This window comes from Colletotrichum orchidophilum (genome assembly GCF_001831195.1).
Source record: "Colletotrichum orchidophilum strain IMI 309357 chromosome Unknown Scaffold_97.1, whole genome shotgun sequence".
NCBI classification, from domain to species: Eukaryota; Fungi; Ascomycota; class Sordariomycetes; order Glomerellales; family Glomerellaceae; genus Colletotrichum; species Colletotrichum orchidophilum.
Window position 1 is genome coordinate 25,665 of NW_019173053.1, and position 20,186 is coordinate 45,850.

General features: G+C 55.7%; 7 protein-coding genes across 7 annotated transcripts; 4 read left to right on the plus strand and 3 right to left on the minus strand.

Annotated features, from left to right (window-relative positions):
* Positions 1 to 1,097: 1,097 nt before the first annotated feature.
* CORC01_10088 (uncharacterized protein) lies at positions 1,098 to 1,577 on the plus strand (the record flags this gene model as incomplete). The annotated part of the gene is made up of 1 exon (XM_022621717.1): positions 1,098 to 1,577. A coding segment is annotated over one exon (480 nt), but the record flags the coding sequence as incomplete, so codon positions are not given.
* A 1,110-nt stretch (positions 1,578 to 2,687) lies between these two features.
* Positions 2,688 to 3,176, plus strand: CORC01_10089 (uncharacterized protein; the record flags this gene model as incomplete). Its single annotated transcript, XM_022621718.1, has 2 exons — positions 2,688 to 2,856; positions 3,016 to 3,176. 2 exons carry the CDS (start codon positions 2,688 to 2,690, stop codon positions 3,174 to 3,176), a joined length of 330 nt encoding a protein of 109 aa, XP_022471723.1.
* A 2,349-nt stretch (positions 3,177 to 5,525) lies between these two features.
* On the minus strand, positions 5,526 to 6,320 carry CORC01_10090 (uncharacterized protein; the record flags this gene model as incomplete). The annotated part of the gene is made up of 1 exon (XM_022621719.1): positions 5,526 to 6,320. One exon carries the CDS (start codon positions 6,318 to 6,320, stop codon positions 5,526 to 5,528), a length of 795 nt encoding a protein of 264 aa, XP_022471724.1.
* Positions 6,321 to 9,592: 3,272 nt separating this feature from the next.
* On the minus strand, positions 9,593 to 13,298 carry CORC01_10091 (uncharacterized protein; the record flags this gene model as incomplete). Its single annotated transcript, XM_022621720.1, has 4 exons — positions 9,593 to 11,209; positions 11,261 to 12,611; positions 12,667 to 12,977; positions 13,044 to 13,298. The coding sequence occupies 4 exons, from the start codon at positions 13,296 to 13,298 to the stop codon at positions 9,593 to 9,595; spliced, it is 3,534 nt and encodes a 1,177-aa protein (XP_022471725.1).
* Positions 13,299 to 14,120: 822 nt separating this feature from the next.
* CORC01_10092 (uncharacterized protein) lies at positions 14,121 to 15,798 on the plus strand (the record flags this gene model as incomplete). The annotated part of the gene is made up of 3 exons (XM_022621721.1): positions 14,121 to 14,419; positions 14,501 to 14,537; positions 14,608 to 15,798. 3 exons carry the CDS (start codon positions 14,121 to 14,123, stop codon positions 15,796 to 15,798), a joined length of 1,527 nt encoding a protein of 508 aa, XP_022471726.1.
* A 355-nt stretch (positions 15,799 to 16,153) lies between these two features.
* On the plus strand, positions 16,154 to 17,299 carry CORC01_10093 (2OG-Fe(II)oxygenase family Oxidoreductase; the record flags this gene model as incomplete). The annotated part of the gene is made up of 2 exons (XM_022621722.1): positions 16,154 to 16,446; positions 16,669 to 17,299. The coding sequence occupies 2 exons, from the start codon at positions 16,154 to 16,156 to the stop codon at positions 17,297 to 17,299; spliced, it is 924 nt and encodes a 307-aa protein (XP_022471727.1).
* Positions 17,300 to 17,608: 309 nt separating this feature from the next.
* On the minus strand, positions 17,609 to 20,186 carry CORC01_10094 (uncharacterized protein; the record flags this gene model as incomplete). The annotated part of the gene is made up of 6 exons (XM_022621723.1): positions 17,609 to 18,360; positions 18,427 to 18,683; positions 18,759 to 19,196; positions 19,304 to 19,638; positions 19,873 to 19,937; positions 20,057 to 20,186. The coding sequence occupies 6 exons, from the start codon at positions 20,184 to 20,186 to the stop codon at positions 17,609 to 17,611; spliced, it is 1,977 nt and encodes a 658-aa protein (XP_022471728.1).

The following is a 20,186-nucleotide window of genomic DNA, read 5'->3' on the forward strand; positions in this document are numbered from 1 at the left end:
TTGCCTACCTTGCCTGCCTTGCCTGCCTCACGGAATACTGGTCCTAATTATCCGTAGCATCTCTCCTTCCGGAGGATACCCCTTCCTTTCGCCCTTCCCATTGGCTCCCATCCAAAAATTGACGGATGGAGCGGGGAGGCTTTTTCCGATCCAGATTTCCCATTTGCTAACCGTCCACACCCGTCTTCACCGGTGCCATAGACCCGGACTTGATGACTGCTGCGAACATCCGCCAACGACGACCCTTTCCGATGTGATATGTGATGTATTACCCGGGGAGACAACAACCTGGGCAACCTCATCTTCACCGATATCCATCACCGGGATCTGGGTCATGCATATGCGCACACACGCCCGATGGCGCTTCATCGCACGCCCACCCAACCGCACCAAGCACCAGCAAGCACCAGCAAGCACCTCAAACGCATCCATCTACACACTTGTGCAAGCAACCGACCTCAGACACTCGACTGTTTACTCTGCATGAAAACCCGATCAACAAACACCCTCTGCGCGCACGCGCACAAGCTTCAAATCCTTCCCAACACGGCACCGTCAAGCGCGGGTTCCTTCCGGTCCACGCACAGAACCGACCAACTGTTCAGTGCCGTTTCAAATTCTGGCCAGACTCGTTGACCGCCGAGCTTGAATCTTTCTACCTGGAAAAGCCGAAGCAGACTAGAAGAAGTCTGCTCTTCCTGCTGCCGTTGCGGGATGCCCCCCTCCCTAAATTCAGTTATATTTTCCCCGAGGCTGGACGCCACTGGCTGCGCGTTGACATGAACGAGGGCCGACTTTTGGCTATCAAATGGGGACCGAGCCCATCAAGAATACATCGGCATTGTTCTACGACGTCGGAAGTCCAGTCTTCTTCAATCCTGCTCAGGGGAACGGTAATTAAACTGCCAAACTCGACTTTTTTTGTATCCCTGCGCGTCGACCAGGAGCTGGGAACTCCCGTCAACTGCTCGTCTCCGTTCCTTGAAAGCCTTCGACCAATATTCTATTGCCTCAGCCACTGAGCGGTCCCGGCATCACTAATCATCAATCAACCACAAGCTACCACCATCATTGCACGTTCCCGCTGCCCTGTGCACCGGAGCACATGCCCACCTGCAGAACGGGACAGGACGATCTTCCCACTGGACTCCTGCTGGAGTACTTCGCGGTGCTGCCTGAGGGGCTCCAGCCGCTTGTCAGTGTGCCAGCCTGCGCATGCCAATGCGACCACCCCATTGGCTGCCAATACTGTGTCAAGCAAACTGCATGATGGAGTGCTGCTATTTCTTTGGACCATGTCCGAATCCCCTCAGGTCGCCCGCCTCACCGATGCCGCCAGATGCAATTTGCATCGGTCGGTACTGCAGACGCCAGCAGCATGCGCGATCTTGACTTGTCGCTGTTCCCAAATCGATCTTGCTTCCCGTCTGCACATCGTTCGACGCCAAGTAGAATCCATACGCTCGCGTTGCCGCCCTTCTGATATGTCCAAATCAGCAATCCTCAGTACCACCAGGCAGCGGTCAACGCGGTCCAACTTCACCGCGCACTATTGCTCCTCCACCTTTCAAGGGTAAAAAGGGGATTCACAGGCTGCTGTGGAGGTTTGCTTCGTCATACCCACACGGTCCAGATACGTTCTGACCGCATTGACAAGGAAGGGCCATACGTATGGGGAGTGGACGATGGGACCCTAAAAATACCCTGTGTCACAGAGGTGTACGCTCCGAATTGCTCCCGAAGACGTCCATCCACGACTTGGAAAAGCGCCTTCTAAATGATATTTGAAGCTTCAGGTAGCTGTCAGGTACGTTTTTCTAGAGAACTTCAACGCAACAGCGCAATTGATGAAATAGTGATTCTAGCCCATCTCGAGTCGACTGAAATAGATCATCCATCGACTAGATCGCCCGAACGGACACAACATCACTATCGCGTGGTGAGCGTCTGTTCGCCTCAACGCCTCATGTTTCAGAAGACTTGATTGACTTGCTGCAGCTTCCCTTCATCTATTTGCATAGCGGCCCAGATATCTGTACTGCGATGTGCAATGCCGGCGGACGGGCGGCGTCGCCTTTGTGCTAACAATTCTTCCCGAACCATTGCCCATTCTCAACGTCCGTGTTCGCATCTGTCTGTCAAGCGGCATGTTCGGTCTTCATTGCAGAAGAGCCCGCAAAGGATCGCTGAGGTGGAGACTTGACTCCAGGTTGTCGCGCACCAACACATGGCATCGTACGTTTGACAGCTCCACGATGTCCCCATATGGGAGAAAGAAACGGGACTCGTTGTTCTCGACGAAATGCCAGGCTTACTCGGCCTGCCAGATCGCTGGGTGGCCCATTCAACCGCAAATACAGGGATCATATTCGCAAAAATGACCAAACTAAGCAAAGATTAGCCGTCGCGAGGGTTCCCATCCAAATGGATCTCCTTTGTTAAGACAAGGGGCCGGCTTTCATTGATGAGACGGCAGAGCCCGCCAGCTGGGGTGGTTTCAGGGATGTCTTGCTACCGTACCACCCCACCAATATTCTCTGGCTCCACGTTTCGATTCGACTCGGAACCGGCTCCGTCCCTTTCCCACTACCGAAACGTACCGAACGCCCGTACACGAACACAACTGCTGTATCCGCAGCCTGCGAGGGAATGATTGGGAACACATGTAAGTCATTTGAAGCGGTACAATGTCTATGCTGAGGATACTGCTCAAGTGTGGGGGGAAGCAGCTGAGACCGCACCGGGAGAAATTCTGCTATCGCGACATTGTCAAGTTCAGCTGCTTTGGCGTGGTGGCCCATCCCGGGAGTTTGGTCCTTTGGGTACCCGGGGGCCGTATCCAACTGCAGTATGCTGGTGTGAAGTGACCAACTATTGTTCGACGACCCTAGAGCTGGCGGGCAGAACCGCACCAGTGAATCGTGGCAAGATCGAGAATCTTGCCGTAGCAATGCTCCTTCGCCTGTCAAGTGTGGGTGAGCCGCAACCTTAAGGTCTGACACTTCACGCCAACAGTCACGGTCACGATGACCCGCTCATTCAAGTTGCGCCTGTGGGTGGACATCAATTTTATTGAGGTTAAAGCCCCTGGCTCGTGCTTCTTGCAAGTCGCTGAGGGCAAGCATCGGTCTCGCGAAGATGTGCTTGACTGTGCCATACAGTTGTGGCCTCCCTAGAACCAGCCGCATGGGTTTCTTGCTCAAGACAAACTGTCAAGGACCCCCAAAGTACCCTCTTGCTCATCAACCTCCCAAAGGCGTCAGCAACAAATTCAACGGGTCTCTACATTAACAACTCCTCGAGTGGACGGGCGGCTGTACGACTGAAGGACGTGCAGTCACATACCGCAAGCATACCGGCGTGTCACCAAGACTCGTGTTATAGCCCGTCATCTGGCAGCTCCTAATCTACATGTCACAGAGCGCATGCTTGTTCTCTTTCTTTACCTAGAAAAGAGCTCAGCATGCTTTGTACTTCACACGCGACCCAGCGGAGCCTTCAACTCGTAACTGAGCTACCCATGCACATTCCATTCTGTTGCGTTACTGTGCTTTCGAAGCGTCCAGAAGGGTTGGTCAGATGTAGCAGTCGGCCACAAAGACAGCCTTGGCCTATAATGGGTTCCAGCACCTTTAGGCTACAATTACGCATCGAATGTCGGCTAGCCTGGCTAAAGGCAGTATTTGGGTTCTGGGAACCATTTGCGGAACTCGGGTTGTCTTCAGAGTACAGTTGCTACAGTACAGCCTCGTAGCTGGCAACTCCGAACAGCACCGAAAGTTTTGCTTTTTTAAATACTCCTTTGGGTGCTTTGCTGTACGATGAAGCATAGTCTCGCATGATCTTCAACCGACCGGACACTTGCTTTTCTTTTTGATAGCGGACTATGGCCGACGTCCCACCGATATCCTGCAGGTTCCTGGAGAGATGCTCTTGACAGGAGAAAGTCGACTGACTACCACGCTACACACGACGAAATGCTAATATACTTTCGATCCAGATTCTGCAGATTGTCACAATCTAGTCTCATAATGGGTCTGTCGGATATTCGGATACGAGGGCCTGCCATCTGACGATTTCCGCTTTTCGAGAACAGGGTTCCCTTGAGCTAACAACCGCTGCGACCACCTAGTATTCTCTATCGTTAGTAACTCAACGTTGCTGGGTGTGTAGCTTTCACTGAGGGCCTCGCCAATGTAAAGCCGTCAGCGGCTCGTGTTCACCTTGCACAGGAAAGATACAACGGCACTGTACTGCACTGCCGGGGTTCACCGGCATCATCATCATCAGCTTGGCCAAACCTTTCATTGACGTCCAGGCACGTCGTACGAGATGCAGGCTTCCAGATAGGCCCTATCCCGCTTTGGACTCTCTTGGTGCAATCAAGACAAGCCAAGTTGTCCAACCATCCCGTAGACCTGGGAATTCAGTGGATCCTTTACGAAGGCCGGCATCACTTGTACCTCGCGAATGGAAGTCGTGACGATATTTCCTTCTCTGGGACACCCAGATCGGATCTTTAGGCGGTGGTGACCCTGGTCACAGCCCCGTGAATCGCGTCGCGCAAGCTGCTCCTTATTGAGTAACACAGCCGCCTTGGGGCGGCCGTGCTGGATACATCATGTACGGGCCTTGCTCCTCTGGGCGCATTGGAAGTGACACAGACATATCTGATGGAGATCATGAGGTCCACCAACCGGTAGTTCCGTTCAGACTGAACCTGCAGTCTTGTCCAGAGAAATTCGGTTGCGGCAACGTCACTTGATGCAGCCGCGTTTTTACTCCGCATGTCAAGCGCGAAGCTTTAGGGTGACAGCAACGTTTAGCGGTAGGTAAACAACGCAAGGATGGACAGTCACATCGTCTGTTTTGTGAAAGTCAGGCGCAGATACTGTTGTGAGTGGTTTGCAGCTCCGGAGCCATCACGACTGCAGCCTGTCGACATCCTACAGGGGCAAAAGCATATTTTGCCTGGCACCGCTCAAGATCATTCCAGTGGCGCTCTTCGACTGAGGGGGAATTGGCAATGGAAGGAAATTTTGGGTCCGATGAGATCTTGTGCAAGGCTAATGAGCCTGCAACCTGCATACCTTTACATTTGACACGGTGCATAGTCCAAGTCCAGGCCCAGATCCAAGCGGCCGTCGCAAGGTTGAAAGAATCGCAGAAACATTATTGGGAGTCGGCAGATATCGGACCCCACTAAAAGCGTGTTCAAGGACAGTTGATTGACGAGATATCTGGGCTCATTATGAAGTCATTTCCCGCGGGCACAGGAGGTCTTATTGCTGGACCTGGTCGAGAGCTCCATCTGCACCCCTCGACGGTGGGAGTCACATCGATTATCGGCCTCGGTTCTCCCCACTAGTAACCAAATTGTGAAGGGGATCTGTCAAGTTTGACAGCCGCAAGGGCACCACCAGAACCAACGCTGATGGATCGGACTAGGACGATTCGAGTGGAGTGGCAAAGTGGCTAGGAGGTTTAACATCCAAACATGCCTTCTGCCGACACCATGCTCCCCGTCATCTCCAAGGATCAGCCAGGCTTGGGGGAGCAACCTTCATAACGCTGGACGCAAGACTGGCGTGACCAGCAGGGATACGAAAAGGCAGAAGGCTCACACATTGGCTTTCCTGGCCCCTGAGGCCGAAGCATGGGGCTGTCTGGCATCTCATCCACTCGCAACTTGTCAACTCGCCCCGCGGGCAATGACCGCAGGTGAAATCTGGGCTATTCGCGGCAGACCTTGGCCCGGAAGCCGTGCACAATTGGCAATGTTCTGGCGTTGCTTCCGGACATCTGAAACTGAACAGGCAGGTCCGACCGGTGCCAGAAATCGATGCCTGTTCTCCGCTCGTTTGCCTTGATCTGATCCCGGCCAGCCAGCCGACTGTTTGGCTGCCAATCTGCCGAATCCGGTGTACGTGTACGTACGCGAGTGCCGCTGGGGAACCCGGCGCGGCTGGAAGGGACCCCGAAGACTCAACGCTCGATGGGAAGGAGGAGGAGGAGACAGGAGAAGGACAGGGCAGGGCGGCCAGAGCCAGAGCCAGAGCCGGATGGCGATGCTCATCAACAATCCCTACCAAACACTCCTTGTCTTCATCCACCCAGCCCACTGTCCATCCGCTTCCTCGTCCCCTCACATCTTTCGTCCCCTGGAGCTTGAACCCAGCCTTAACATGGCCCAAGCGCCCTGTCAAATCGTAAAAAAATCCTTCATTTTGGGACTGGGAACTCCTCCCCCCCAATGTGCCAGGGTGTACCCTAGCACCTGTCACGATTTCTGGCGAGCGAATCGCAATCCGTTCACGCATCCAGACCTTGGATGCGAATTCCCGACGACAGCGGAACTTGACACTTTCAGACATGCAACTTTTGACATCGACGTCCGGTGCAAAGAGCAAAAGGACGGATAGAGAACGGAGAGCGAGACCCAGCATGGAGAGATTCGTTTCTCCCAACTCCCGACAGATGGGCTCAAACAAAAAGAGTATGGTACGTACAGCACATGGCGCACGGAATCTAGAGAGAAACTCCAGAACCTGTCTTAGTGCCAAAGCGGGAGCGAGATTGTTTCTTCACCGCGTTGGCCTCGAGATACCCTTTCTCTGATTTGCCTCTTTTCCTTTCGGATTCTCGCATGATGTTATGTCGTGCATATCCATGACCCGCTGTCAAACCACCGTCTGTCGATGTTCGGGTACTCTCGCTGACTCTTTTCCTTCCTTCTCCGTCGTGGTGCAGGGATGGAGGGGGTCTCTCCTCTGTTTATTTTCTTTTTCCTCTCTGGAAATGGGACGGTTTGCAACGTACAGGATCTTGCTGCTTGTCGGATCCCTACACACACAACTATCCACGCCTTTTTAGAATTTAGCATGGCAGCAAAGACAGAGGGGCCCGACGACTTGTCACATCTGCCAGCCAGTCGCATTCTCTAGATTTTTTTTGGTTTTTTTTTTGACAGCAACCGTTGGGGACCGAGTTGACGGACTGCGCCACCCCCCCCTCTTTGGACTTGTCGCGAAAGAAGAAACATCAGTCCCGCCCGCACACTCATACAATGTACAGAAAGGCACTGCCCTGTTTGCCTCTTCTAGACGACAGTTTGCGAGAAAAAGGTCTTGAGGTGAAGCTTGTCACAGAAAGACGACACCAACCGACACCAACCGACACCAACCAACCCAACCCGTCGCTTCGGGGCGTACGCTACGCTTGCTTCCTGCGCCGACCTGTCAACTACGGACGGTTTTGACACCCGGCGTCAGAGCGATTTGTCACTTTCATCTTGTTGATCTAAAGCCCGTGGTCCCTCGTCTTGCCGAGCTTCGGATTGGTCAGGTCGTCTCTTGACTGACAGCTCGGCACAGAGATGACAAGTCAGCAGGCACACAGATGTTCCCGTCGCTCGCTCTGACTGTACTGCTGCTGCTACTACTGCTACTGACGGTGGCGGCGGGAAGTTCGTCCTTGCCCAACCCTTCTTTCATTGCCATGCGATGTTTGATACTTGGCCATACCCTACAAACGGTCGCTGGGCCTAGCCTATGTGTCCCGCACACTTAGACGCACACACGCCACATCAGACCAGGCACAACCGCTCTCCGTTATTCGTACTCGGACGACTGTGAGACTGAAATGTCGTGGGTGACTTGTGCAGATGGGATCGAAACTGGCATGTTTTCAGATCGGACACCAGTTTCCCCAAGGCGGCCAACCAGCTTCTCTGCCTCGCTGAACATTTTTCCCTCTCTGTCCATCCGCCTCTTTCACACGCTACTTGACATTTGTCGTGATGACGGTGGGAGTAGGACGAGGCCCTAGTAGTGCCCATTACCGTACTTGAGCCAATACATTGGAACTAAAACCATGATATAAACGAAAGAACAGTGTGTAGTGTAGGAAACAAGGGATCTACACTGAAAACTTGCCACAGATCTATGATCAACCACTTTGACTGCTGCAACCCTGTAGAAAGAGGCAGGTAGACTCGGATAAACCTTCCCCCCGCTTCCCCTTCCTCCTACGTTGGAGATTTTCCCTTTGTGCCCCTCTTCATCCATGCCGTCCCTTTGACAAATCAGACAAGGCATGGATAAGCCCGACTTGAAACGAAAAAAGGATATGCTAGTCTGACTCGGCCTCGTCTCTGCCTCCATGTCTATCTTTTACAGTTTTTTTTCTCATTTCCTTTTTGAGTTGTTACTCTTCTCTAGGCCATGAAGCAGAGCCAAACGCTGATTAGAATGAGAACGGATGACGTGATACCCGAGTTTCCGGGTTCAAGGGGGGAGAGAGGTTGATTAGGGAAATAGGGGGAAAGGGAAAAGAAAAGGGGAGGGGGATAAGCATTGGGAACAGCGGATTTCAAAACGTCAAGGGAAGAAAGGAAAAAAAGTATTTCACGTCTCTCATCGTTCGAGACGAACGATGCTACAAGGCGTCCAGGTCTGTCTGGTGTTGTCCGTTCCCCTTGTATGCTTGACAAGCCCAGACAGAAATATCCCGAAGAGACGGGAAGAAGAGGAGCGGGGAAGGGGTGATCCATGGGGGAAGGATAGAAGAAAATACAACTTTTTCGCGGGAGGAGTCTGGAAGAGGGATGACCCCTTCCGTCGCAAGTCTAATCGTCTCTATCATCATGCCCTTGCCTTGTCGAACGTCCGTACCCCCTCCCCCTTCGAGAATGGGTAACAGGCAGGAGGAGCGTTGTTCTCGCCTATGTCTCCAAACAACTATGTGACCCAATCCCATTGAGAGAAGGGACGGCAACAAGCACGAGGCGCGAGGCGCGAAATCGAGGGGGCACTACAGATGGAAGGGGGCCCATTGATGTTTTCACATACGAGTGGAAGAGGATTAGGATAGAGCAGCCAGCGTGCCAGCGCACGGAAACAAAAAGAGAGGAGGGAACATCTTACGAGGCCGGAACCAGGCATGCTGCCTACTCCTGATTATCATGTCCCAATGTGGTCCATGTTTGATAAAACTATGATGCTCCGGTTTCCGAACATCATCATTCCTTGCCACCCCGACTCACCCCGACTCAGTGTGTGGTAAAGCTTCCATCTTACTCTCTCTCTCTCTCTATCTCTTCGAAAGAGTGAAGCCGAGGACTGATGGACAACCACGAATAGCTATTCCAGACCGGATCAAACCAAACCAAAGTATCCTCATCTCTCTTTCCAACTAATGCCAACCAGAAATTGCCCCTGGTCCCAAAACATCAAATCACGGTGGGGGGGGTTCAAAGGACGAAGTTGGTGGTGGTGGTGGTGTGTCCTGAACAGTATCGCGCGTATATAGATGGTTTTCAACCCAACAATCTCTCATTGATGGCTTGGTGTGCCCTGACAAAAGAGGGTGACACGCGGACACACACCATATTTCCGTCCAAAACCAAAAGTCCGAGAAAAGATGCCAGCTCGCGGAGGTCCTGAGACGAACGCCACAAGCAGCACATCTTTTCCCCTCCCCAATCTCTCCAAGGCAGCCCCTTGGTTGGGGGGGAGGGAAGGTTCCCTCTCAACTCTTCAGAATCACACACTGTTGTGCGTTGTAGAGCAAGGGGGCCGCACGCTTTCAACATTTATGCCCTTCGTAGAACCTTGTTCAGGAAACCACCCCGGCCCTTTTTGGGCATCTCATCCCCGGACGGGCCAACGACGGCATCCCTCGTCGTCCCGTCTTTTCCTCCGACGCCACCGCCGCCGTGGTGTTGATGCTGGTACTGCTGTTGGTTCTGATGTTGCTGTTGCTGTTGCTGTTGATGGCCCGGGTTCGGGGAACTACCGACACCAGCAGGATGATCGCCCGCGTACTGCAGATCTCCCCTGCTGATCTTGACAAAAGAATCGTCCGAAGGGGTGGGCGTGGCGACGGCGGCCCCTGAGTCAAAGTGGGCATGACAGCCCTCCGCGGCAAGTTTCGACATCCCACCAATCGCGGTGGTGGTGGTGTTTGTCAACGACGACGACGAAGATGACGGGGGGACGATGGGCCAGCTGTCAGTGGCGGGGAACGTGACTGCGTCGGCGGGTCTCCCCTGCCGGATGTGAGAGAGGCCTCTGTCGAGATACTCGACCAGCGGCGCCTTTGTGTCGAATCCAAAGGTTCTGGTCATGGTCCTGTCCTCGTCGTCACCACCTCCCCCTCTATCTCCGGAGCCCACTATTGCGTCTCCTCCCCGTCGTCGTACGGCAGAGCCGTCCCACCTCGCCGCTGTTCTTGCTGTTGCTTCCTCTGATGATTCCGCTGCTGTTGCTGTACCCATCACCGTATCCCCTATTCCTGTCCCACCGCCAGTGTCAACAACGCCAGGGCCGGAGGCGTAGTGCGGCGTCTCGGCAGCCCGGGCCCCACCGCTGCCGCTGCCACTGCTGTCATGGGCTTCCAGGGCTTTGCGGTAGAGATCCGGGGCGCGATGCTGGAACTCGGCTTCGAGATCTCGTTCATGCTGGCTCATAGCTTGCGCACCCCGGCCCAAGCTGGCCGACGGGTCGTTGGGGTTGGGTCTCGACGAGGCGTAGTGGCTATTATTGCTGTTGCTGTTGGTCACTCTGCCCTCATCGTCGATCTGAGTCAGCAGATCTTCGTACTGCACTCTCCTCGCCGCGTCATCAGTCTCTGACGGTGCGGCCGTCGTCGTCTCTTGGCGGAGGGGGTCCACTTTTTGCTGCTGCTGCTGCTGCCTCGCCTCGCCTGGCACCTTGGATCCGGTGATAGATGTTCTGTATGAGGCGCTGAATTCCTTGTAATGGCCCTTGAGGACGAAACATCGGCCGGGCCAGCCCCAGGTTCTGAACTTATTGTAGAGGACGTCGGCTAGGGGACATTCCCAAGAGGAATCGATGACGCGGTCGTAAATGACCAGGCAGGTGGCAGATTGCCACTCGCCGAACACCTGTCTGCTGTTTTGGTCTGAGAATGCTCGCTCAATCATGTCAAATGAGGCCTCTTGGATAAAGTTTAGGGGGGCGCGGAGGTTGACAGCCCCTTTAATGTGAGATCGCTCAAAGTCCGTTGGTGGACGGAGGTCAATCATCAGGATCCCACTGGGAGGTAGGACTTCGATAATCCTGTGAAGGTGATGCGGCAGTATCATCTGGGCTCCTTGAGATGCCCCAGATGCCGGGGTACCACCCATCCTGAGGCTCTGGAATTGCTGCGAGACAACATCTCGTTCCCGCCTATGATGGAACCAGGCCTGCTACGGTTACTATGCCATTGCTAAGACGTTGGTGTGAGGAAACCCTACCTCGATGTGCCACAGCTCTATGCCCAGATTTGAGGCAACAAAGATCTTTTGATCGTCGTTGGGCAGCGGCTCCTGCCGGTAATATTGCTGGAGCAGGATCTCCACATGCTGCGAGAACTTGGGCGGTTCTGGGACGTCATGCAAGATGGTCCTCCGCGCGCTTCTCTGCTGGTTTGGAATCATGGACCTGGATATAGCCCCCTCCGATGACACTTGGGAAGATGAAGTATGGTGTCGCCGTAAGGTTCCCATAGAAACTGTTCGGTTCGGAGGCTGAGGTGGCCGCGCTGGTCTGACGGTTGGCGACGAAGATGGTGAGACCATCTCTGAATCCTGGGCTCGAGGTGGTCCACCTGCAGTCCTTCTCATATTTGATGTGTCACCTGGAAAGAGTGATTTCAGACCTTCCATTTGCGCACCTTCGACGCTACCCGTTTCCGTTGGAGCATTTGTGTATGTGATATCTGAGAAGAATGTGCTCATCGATGCAGAGTCCGGCTGTGTGTCTTCTTGCACTACGCGAGTGCTTCTGTTTACCGGAATCTGTACCTCTACCTCCTCGTTTTTGTGAAACTTCTGGGCCATCATGTTGTTGGATCTGATGAAGGCTATGAATGAGGTCGCATGATCCTCGGGTAGGAGATCCCACACCATCACCGGCATAGACAAGAGGAGCAGTGTGGAGTGGCTCTTGAACACGCCCTGGACTTTGACGTATTTCGCCAGGGCTGGGAAGTTGGATAACCACTGCTCCCAGGCACCGAGGTCCAATTGCTGGTTGTCTTCAAGTGCCAGCGAGATCATGACGTGCGGTGTGTCCTCGTTCGGTTCCCCTGCTGGTGGAGCGCCAGGCCCTCGTCCACCCGTCACCCTTTCGGGCGAGCTGGTGCCATCTGCGGCCACTGCGATATCCAGCGGCGGCGATGGCGGTCGCTGCTCAGCCGGTACGACCCGAGTCAATTCGATGCTTGGTGCCTTGTGGTTCGACGTCATCATGAAGTGGACTGGAGTTGACCTGGCCTCAAAGACCTTGCCGTTAATGGTGACGGGACGAGGGTGCTTCAGGCGCGCGAGAACCTCGGCGTGTAGCATCGCCGCGGAAAAGGTGCGAAGCCTCCACTCCTGCATCACCTCGATAAGAGCATTTGTGAATGAGTACCGACCCGGATCCGGGGCGATGGCATCCCAACTCGAGGCGGATATGGTCTCGGTGATGCTGTTGCCGTTGGGGAATGTCGCGCTCGCAGCCCCGGCGCAACAGTCGAGAAGGATGAGAACGTCAGACGCCGAACGCTCTAGCAAGGTCTGGATCGCCGACCACTGCAGCCATGGTGAATCGGGATGTCGGGTTCTAGTGATTTGTGAGACATATCCAGCGTGAGCGTGAGACGATGCCATCGACTTACGCGCACCAAGTACTCTGTCGAGACTCGTCTATCCTGGCATGACCGCCGTAGTAGACTAAAAAGAGTGTGTCTTGAGCCTCGTGGTCTTTGATCAGCTTGCCAACCTGCATCATGAGCTCTAGATGTGAGTTTTCAGACGGTATGGGAAAGATCTCTGTATCAAAGGCATAGTCCTCGCGCAGGCACCGTTCCAGGTCCTCCAACTCGGGCAACACGAAGAGGTCATCGCAGCCCCAGTGGAGGAGCAACGCCTGAACTTTTGAATACCGCTGTGACGATTTCCCGCGGTTCGGAAACGCTCGGTTTGCAGACTTTGCGGTGAAGTGTCAGTATCCTGATAACGTGACTCATGGGCGACTCTTTCGTCTGCTACTGACATTCTCCAAGGTCTGAGCGAAGCTATCGAGGTGCTTGACATGATAGCTGACTCGGCTGATATCGTGGGTGGCGGGCCGGGGCGCATCGCCGGAGCTGGATCCGTACTGGGCATGGCCAGCTTGTGAGTCTACACGTACTCTGCGCGACTGGATCATCGAGACTCTGGCACCTACAGTCGAGTCTGCACTGCTCACGCTGTTCCCGTCATGGGGTCGCCGGGACCGAATGGTCACGTACGGCTGGTGATCGCCCATTTTTACCAGCTCTGCCCGTGATATACGTCACTCACTCTAGGGGCCGTGATTGGTGTTTTTTTGATCGAGGCTGTCTGCGATACTGTGATCAGGGGAGGAAACTCAGCGCCAAGGATCTTTTGCTACAGTGTATTGATGGGATGCATGTCGCGGGTGAGAGAATCTATGAGGGCCGTGGAAGCCAGAAAGACTGTAGCATCCGGAGTGAGGTCAGATGCATCGTTGGGCACAGCAAGCGGGAGCATCTGGCGTGAGAGAGAGGGAAAAGAGAGAAAAGATGTCGTCGGCGGTATCTTTTCGTATGGCCCCGTTCATCTCGGGCGACGGAGCGCGGGCGGGCTGGAGGGGCATCCCACTCCGCGCCAGCGTCGGTAGCTAAAACGGCTTAGCGTGGCTGATGAGCCGGTGACCGAATGTGGTCAGGACGGCCTGGGCCCCGTAAAGTTTTGGGTCTCAATTTTAGCCCCCACACGTGTCTTCTCTGCTGCGCGTGGCTGAGTGTGGCTGGTGTATCTAAACCGTAGCCAAGAAACCTGCGAGGATAGACCTTTTAGTGGACCAATCCCCTGAATTCGGCACCGAGCGAGGTGTCCTCAGCAACGGGTCTCCGACATCGATGCCAACGGACCCATCTGAGTACACTGTTCACTCACTGATCACACCTATCCATACCCGTTCACGTCACCGGAGTGCCCACTTTCATTGACCTTGCCTGCCACCTTGTATCCAGCTCATTCATCATCGAGTAACAATCAGAGTGTTAACATCAACCGGAACTTAGTTGCCGAGTCTGCTGTCGTGTTGCGTAGGCCATGACCCAAGATGCGTCAGCGAATCACCTACGTTCACAAGCCTAGTGACGGCGTGCCCCCGGAGGCCCTCGAAATTAGCGATGCCGGCGTAAAGGGCCCTGAGCTCTTATCTGTCCGAGAAGACAGAGTGACACTGGCCCTTGAGGAGCTTCCTTCTGAGCTATCCCAGCTTCTGAGTGAGAGTCATGAGTTGCACATCAGATGGGTCAGCCCCTTTGCGTATGGCACTATTGGCCCTTTGGCTTCGCGACTATCACCAGGTTTCCATCTCTTTTACACGCCAAAGAAGGAGGAGATCAAGTGGGATGCGTAAGTTTTACCCGAGGAGTCATCAGAATTGTTCAAGAAGATTGACATGAGATGAAGGACGAAATTGTGTACAGCTCTCAGGGACGCCTTTGGCAGCAGCAGCTGCACATCGTCCGAGGTAAGCTACACGCTACTCTCCTCCCGCCTCATGCTTACCTAGGCGAGCCATCAACTAACTCGATGAAAAGTCGTTCACGAGCCTCCCCAACGACAGGTTCTCTCACTCCGCAGCTCTCCAATTCTATGAACCCCTAGAAACCCTCACCGCATTCACCCAATACACTGCCGAGAAGCTCTGCGCGGCATCAGGCGCAGCCTGCAAGTCCCGCGCCGAGGACCTCAAGACGGCGGCATCCTTTGACATATCCTACGACACGATCTCGCACGCCCTCAAGCTCACAGCGCAATGGCCCTACAGTAAACACCGCGTGGCCGTCGCCTCGACCCCGAACCACAGGACCGAGGTCGGCATCCTCACCACCGACTCCACCGCGAAACCGGAGCCTCACGAGATCGGCATGGCAGGCGGCCTCACCGTCCTCGGCGAGCGGAAGAAACCCGCGCCCGTCCTCTTCAACGTGCCCGCCCGCCACCGGCTACACGGAGGGGAGAATGAATCACAACGCCCCAGCTCGTTCTCTGCGAAATTCCTCCAGCCGACGGGCCTACACCCTACGCTGCAGCTGCACTTGGACTCGGCCGAGCCGCCGGTCGAGGACGCTTACTGCGCCGTCCACGCGCACCTCACGCTACCAAAGACCGTCTTTGCGGACCGCTACCAGCTCGCAGATGACCTGTTTCTAAAGTCCAAGAACCTGACAGCCCTGCGCTACGCCAGCTCGCCCGTCGACCTCGAGGCCCCCGCGTACGCCACAAAGCCGTGGGGCTCCGGCGTCCTGCTCGAGCTCGCGCCGCCGGCGACGACGACGGTGGAGAAAGAGGGGAGCAAGAACCAAGAATGGACGGCGGAGATCCCGTTACACCTCCGCTACCTGGAGCCGGCTGCTGGGGGCTACACAGACGTGGAGGTGCCGTACCCCGCCGTCTTCTGGGCGTGCTCGTCCGAGGAGGGCACAAAGTTCCCGAGCAGCCCGTTCGAGAGGGTGAATCTCGGCTACGACGCGTTATTCGGACCGAGGACGGTGTTCTGGCACGTGGAGCCGCGACCCGTCGGAAGAGGAGGAGGGGGGGGAGGTCGGCTCACGAGCACCGTGCGGGTGCCGGTGCTCGAGGCCGGGCAGGCCGAGTGGGTTCGCGCGGGGACGGCGGCCGCGGTGGTGGTGGGATTCGCGTGGGTTCTGTGGAGGCTCGTGGCCGCGTACTCCAAGACCGGGTACGGCCGGCGTGGCGGGGGCGTGGATGAGAAGAAGGAACAGTAGATCTTTTTTGGATGCTACGATGCCTTGGTAGTCGGAACTGGCTATTCTGATTACCTACTGTAATTGAAATTAATTGGAAGTGAAATGAGGATCATCTCGCATTTCCGAGCTTCTTACAGTGTGTCGAGGATTTGCACGGCCCGGCTGTGGCGGAGCGCCTGCCCCCCCTTCTTCCTCCAACAACCTACTCCAAGTTGAGAGTCGCCTGATTATCCATCTCAAGCAACTTCTCACCCAAATTTACGACCGATGCTTCACCTTTCTTTTCTTCATCTGAAAAGAAACAAACAAACGAGAACCACTTCGATCGTTTGCAACTAATGACTCCCATCTCCATGCCTGTCAGCCCCCAGCCATGATCTCCTACGTCATCGCCCTCGTGGCATTCCTCATCTTCTTCTCCGACCCCCTCGTCAACTTCTTCTCGCCGTCGTCAACGCACGGCGGCCGAGGCAGCCGGGGCCGGGTGGTCCGCACGCCCCGGCCGCAAATGAACGAGTCGTTGCTCGCCATCGAGTACCCCAACGCGACGGCCCTATCCTGTCCGCCTGACAACTACTCTGTGCGCCTCTTTTCCAAGGAGCCGCTGGTGTTGTACATTGAAGGGTTTCTGAGTTTTGAGGAACGGGCGCATTTACTTGAAATCAGGTACGTTTTTTTAAGTCTTTTTGTTCGTTTCCCCGTGTAAAGAGGTCTCACGCTACTTACACATACACACATTTATACGTATGCACAAGTCTGTTTAAATGTGGATGAGAGACGGCGTTCCATCCATGCTCCAACTTAACCTCTCTCTCACTTTGTCTCTCACACATAAGCATCCATATTTATCAATACCGTAAACACTCAACTAACAATCCCATGCCACAGCCAACCCATCTTTGAACCCTCAACAATAACCCACGACGGCGCCGGCGTCCACCGCGACGCCTCGGTCCGCGAGTCCGAAGTCGCGCTGATCCCCCGCACCGACACCGTCCGCTGCGTCGAGGCACGCGCCCGGGCCCTCCAGGGCTGGCGCGAGGACCTCTGGATCGAGAGGCTGCGGACGCAGCGGTACGTCGAGGGCGGGCACTATTCGTACCACTTTGACTGGAGCGCCAACCGCGGGGGGTGGGGCCGGGTGAGCAGCATGATGGCGTGGGTCGATGCGCGCGGCGACGATGGCGTGCCTGGGGAAGGGACCGGCGAGGGTTTGGCCGGGGGCGGGACGGAGTTTCCGTTGCTTGAGGTCCCCGGGCTGACGGAGGAGGTTTGGTGTCGGTTTCTGGAGTGCGGTGAGAGAGGCGAGAGAGGTGACGGGCTGAAGAAGCAGGAGGAGGATGGGGAGCAAGGGAAGGGGACTGTCTTCAAGCCTGTTCCGGGCAATGCCGTTTACTGGGAAAACTTTCGGGCGGATGGGAGCGGTGCCGGGTATGATGAGACGTGGCACGCTGGGCTACCGGTCAAGAAGGGCGTCAAAGTCGGGCTCAATATCTGGAGCACTGGAAGGATAGAGTAAAATATGACAAGATGGACGTCCACATTCTTGCAGCACGCCATCTTTTCAACATGGTTACAAAGATTTCCATTCAATGTCCCTCAGTCTGTCCTTTGGTACGTGAACATGAACGCAAACCTTTTCAAAGCGTCTCAAATGATAATGCGTCTCCTCCAACAAATGTCCGCCTAACTATAACATTATGCAAAATACCCACCAAATGCCCCGGCTTGCTTGCAGAATCAGACAAAGGTATCAACAGAAACACAGAGACACACAAACACACACCAAACACACCACATTAGCCGCATCTCTCACAGACACAACCTACTATGAAAGACCGAGGAAATTCGGCTCTCCCCCGCCCCCAGCGGTCCAGTCAAAGTCGTCCATCAGCATCGACCAGTCGATATCCTGCAGCAGGTCACTCGTCGGCACGACGCTCGCGTTCCCATCCGTCGCCGCCGCTGCCACAAGGTCAGTAATACTCACACCGAACCCCCGACCCCCCCTGCACTCACGCGTCGACGCCGTGCCCCCGGGCCCCCCCACGCCGTGCCCACCACCGGCCCCGCTCTGCCCGACCCGCGCCTCATCAAGCACCTTTTTCCACCTCCTCAACGTCCCAAACGCGATGACGGCGCCGGTACGGTGAGGGTACTGCGATATGGGCGCCTCGAGCTTGGGCATCATGTGCCGCAGAGTCCAATAGCTCTCCGACATGCGCAGCGCTCGCATGGCAAAGTCGCCCTCCTGCACGGAGCAGCGCCGCAGGGCCTCCTGGGCGTTCTTGATGGACACGTCCGCGTTGGCGAGCTCGACGTCCGTCGCGTGGCCCGAGGCGAGGACGTCAAACACCACGGCGACGGCGTCGAGGATGGTGCGGAAGACGTGTTGCGGGGCGTGTAGCAGGAAGCGGTGCGAGGCGTCGAGGCGGAGGGAGAGGTTGATGAGGGCCTGGGCGGTGCTGTAGGCGCGGTTTACGTTGTGGCGGAAGGTGGGTTTGTCTACGGTTGAGAGGGGGGTGAAGTAGTAGGTTTGGAGCTCGAACTGGACTGCCAGGATGGTGAAGAGGTCGAGGTCTTGCTCATTAGCATGGGGGTCACGTTGTCATTTGGGGTAGGGGGGAATATCGATCTTTCACGAACCAGAGTTATGTCGAGACTGTAGCTGCTTCAGCTTGTTCAGCTCATCTTCCAATAGTTGAATGACGGTGTCCGGCACGCCCTCGCCTTCCTCAGCGACGGAGAAGATGGTCCGGCTCAGCCTGTTGGAGAACTTTTGCATCTCATATAGCAGGCCAAAGTAACCCAGGGCATCGGGGAGAGATCTTCCGCCGGCAGCCCTGTTGACGGCTTCGTTGAAGAAGCCGGCCGGGGGCGGGAAACCATTACTTGAGGCGACTCTGCGTCACTGGTCAGCCTAGGTGGCAAGAGAAAGGAATACGAAAAAAAAAGGGCGGAGGAAAGGAAGCACATACCTCTGAGCCTGGATATTATATCCCATCCACGTAAAACACGCCTCCTCGTCGGTAATGTCGGTCTGCCGGTTCGGCCCGATGCAGAACTCTGGGTGAGTGCCGCGGCCCGTGTGCAAGCCCAGCTGCAGCGCGGCGTTCTGCGCGATGGCGACGTACGAGGACGACGGGTCGTTGAGGAAGCGGATGGAGGGTAAGGGCCAGGTGCAAAGGACGAGCAGGGCATCGATGGTGGACAAGCTGATGGGCGGGTTCGAGACGGCAGCCCAGACCTCCCTTGGCAGGTTCTCGATGAGAAAGGGGAAGAGGCCGGCGTCGCGCGTGTACCGCCGCGAGGAGATGGCGATGAGGGTCCAGAAGAGAGTCGGGCTCTGCTTGTACAGCTTGTCCGGGTCCTGCGAGCGGACGATGGGGAAGTAGGGGTGGAAGTGCTCAAAGTAGCTTTTTTCATATGACCTCTCAGTCTCTCTTCTTTCTCTGATATGGATACAGGCTTGGGGGATGGGAAAGGTGGAGTGCAAGAAGAAGAAGGATTCACGTGGGCTTACTGGTCAAAGTAAAAGTCGATATCCTCGCCAGACAGGACCTTAGACCCCAGAGCCCTCGGTTGGGCGGGTTGCCTCGCGGGTCCCGTGGGCGTCGTGTGCGACGTGAGGGTCGGCGTCGGGACCTGCTCCGGCTGATGAGGCTGGTGGACGGGAGAAAGGGCCGGCAGGCTCACCCTCGAGGCGGAGGGGGGCGGCCGGTGGTCTGAGAAGGCGCTGGCGGCTCCGGGGTAGGCGGTGCTCGGGCTCGGTAGCGGTAGCGGCAGGGCGGACGGGGGTAGGACGCCGGCGGCGGAGACGGGGCTCGGGTTGACGGCATTCTTGATGGTTTGGACTTCCTTTTCGAGTTGTTCTAGTTTACTGTTTGATGCTCACACACGGTGCGGATGCATTAGACTGGGATCTATGTGGGATGGACGCACATAATAGTACACTGGACGCAGGGGGTGGGTAGACAGGCTGGGTGTGATGGGGGCAAGGGAATTGGAAGGGGAAGTGAAAATGAAAGTGAAAGTGAAAGGGGAAGCCACCTTCTTCTAGTCATCCGCTTGTGAGATTTGTCAATAACACACTGGATGCCGAGCTTTGAGCAACGCTGGCACGGCTTGTTGGGCGTGTAGCTTGCATTGCACTTGACCTAGTTTCAGCCGTCCAGAGACGCTCCATCAGCATACGGGACGTCATATTAGGTATAGCAGTGCAACGCAGTAGGCAGAAACATTGAGGAACAGAAGACTCGTCGGCATAGTTGCTGACATTGCATGATGTGCCCCAGGGGACCTGACGAGGTGGCCCCCATCCGTCCCTCCCGATTGCCAACCGCCATCCAATGGGAATAGGAACCGGGAGAGGGAGGCGTTGGACGGGCACAGGGCATGCGTGACAT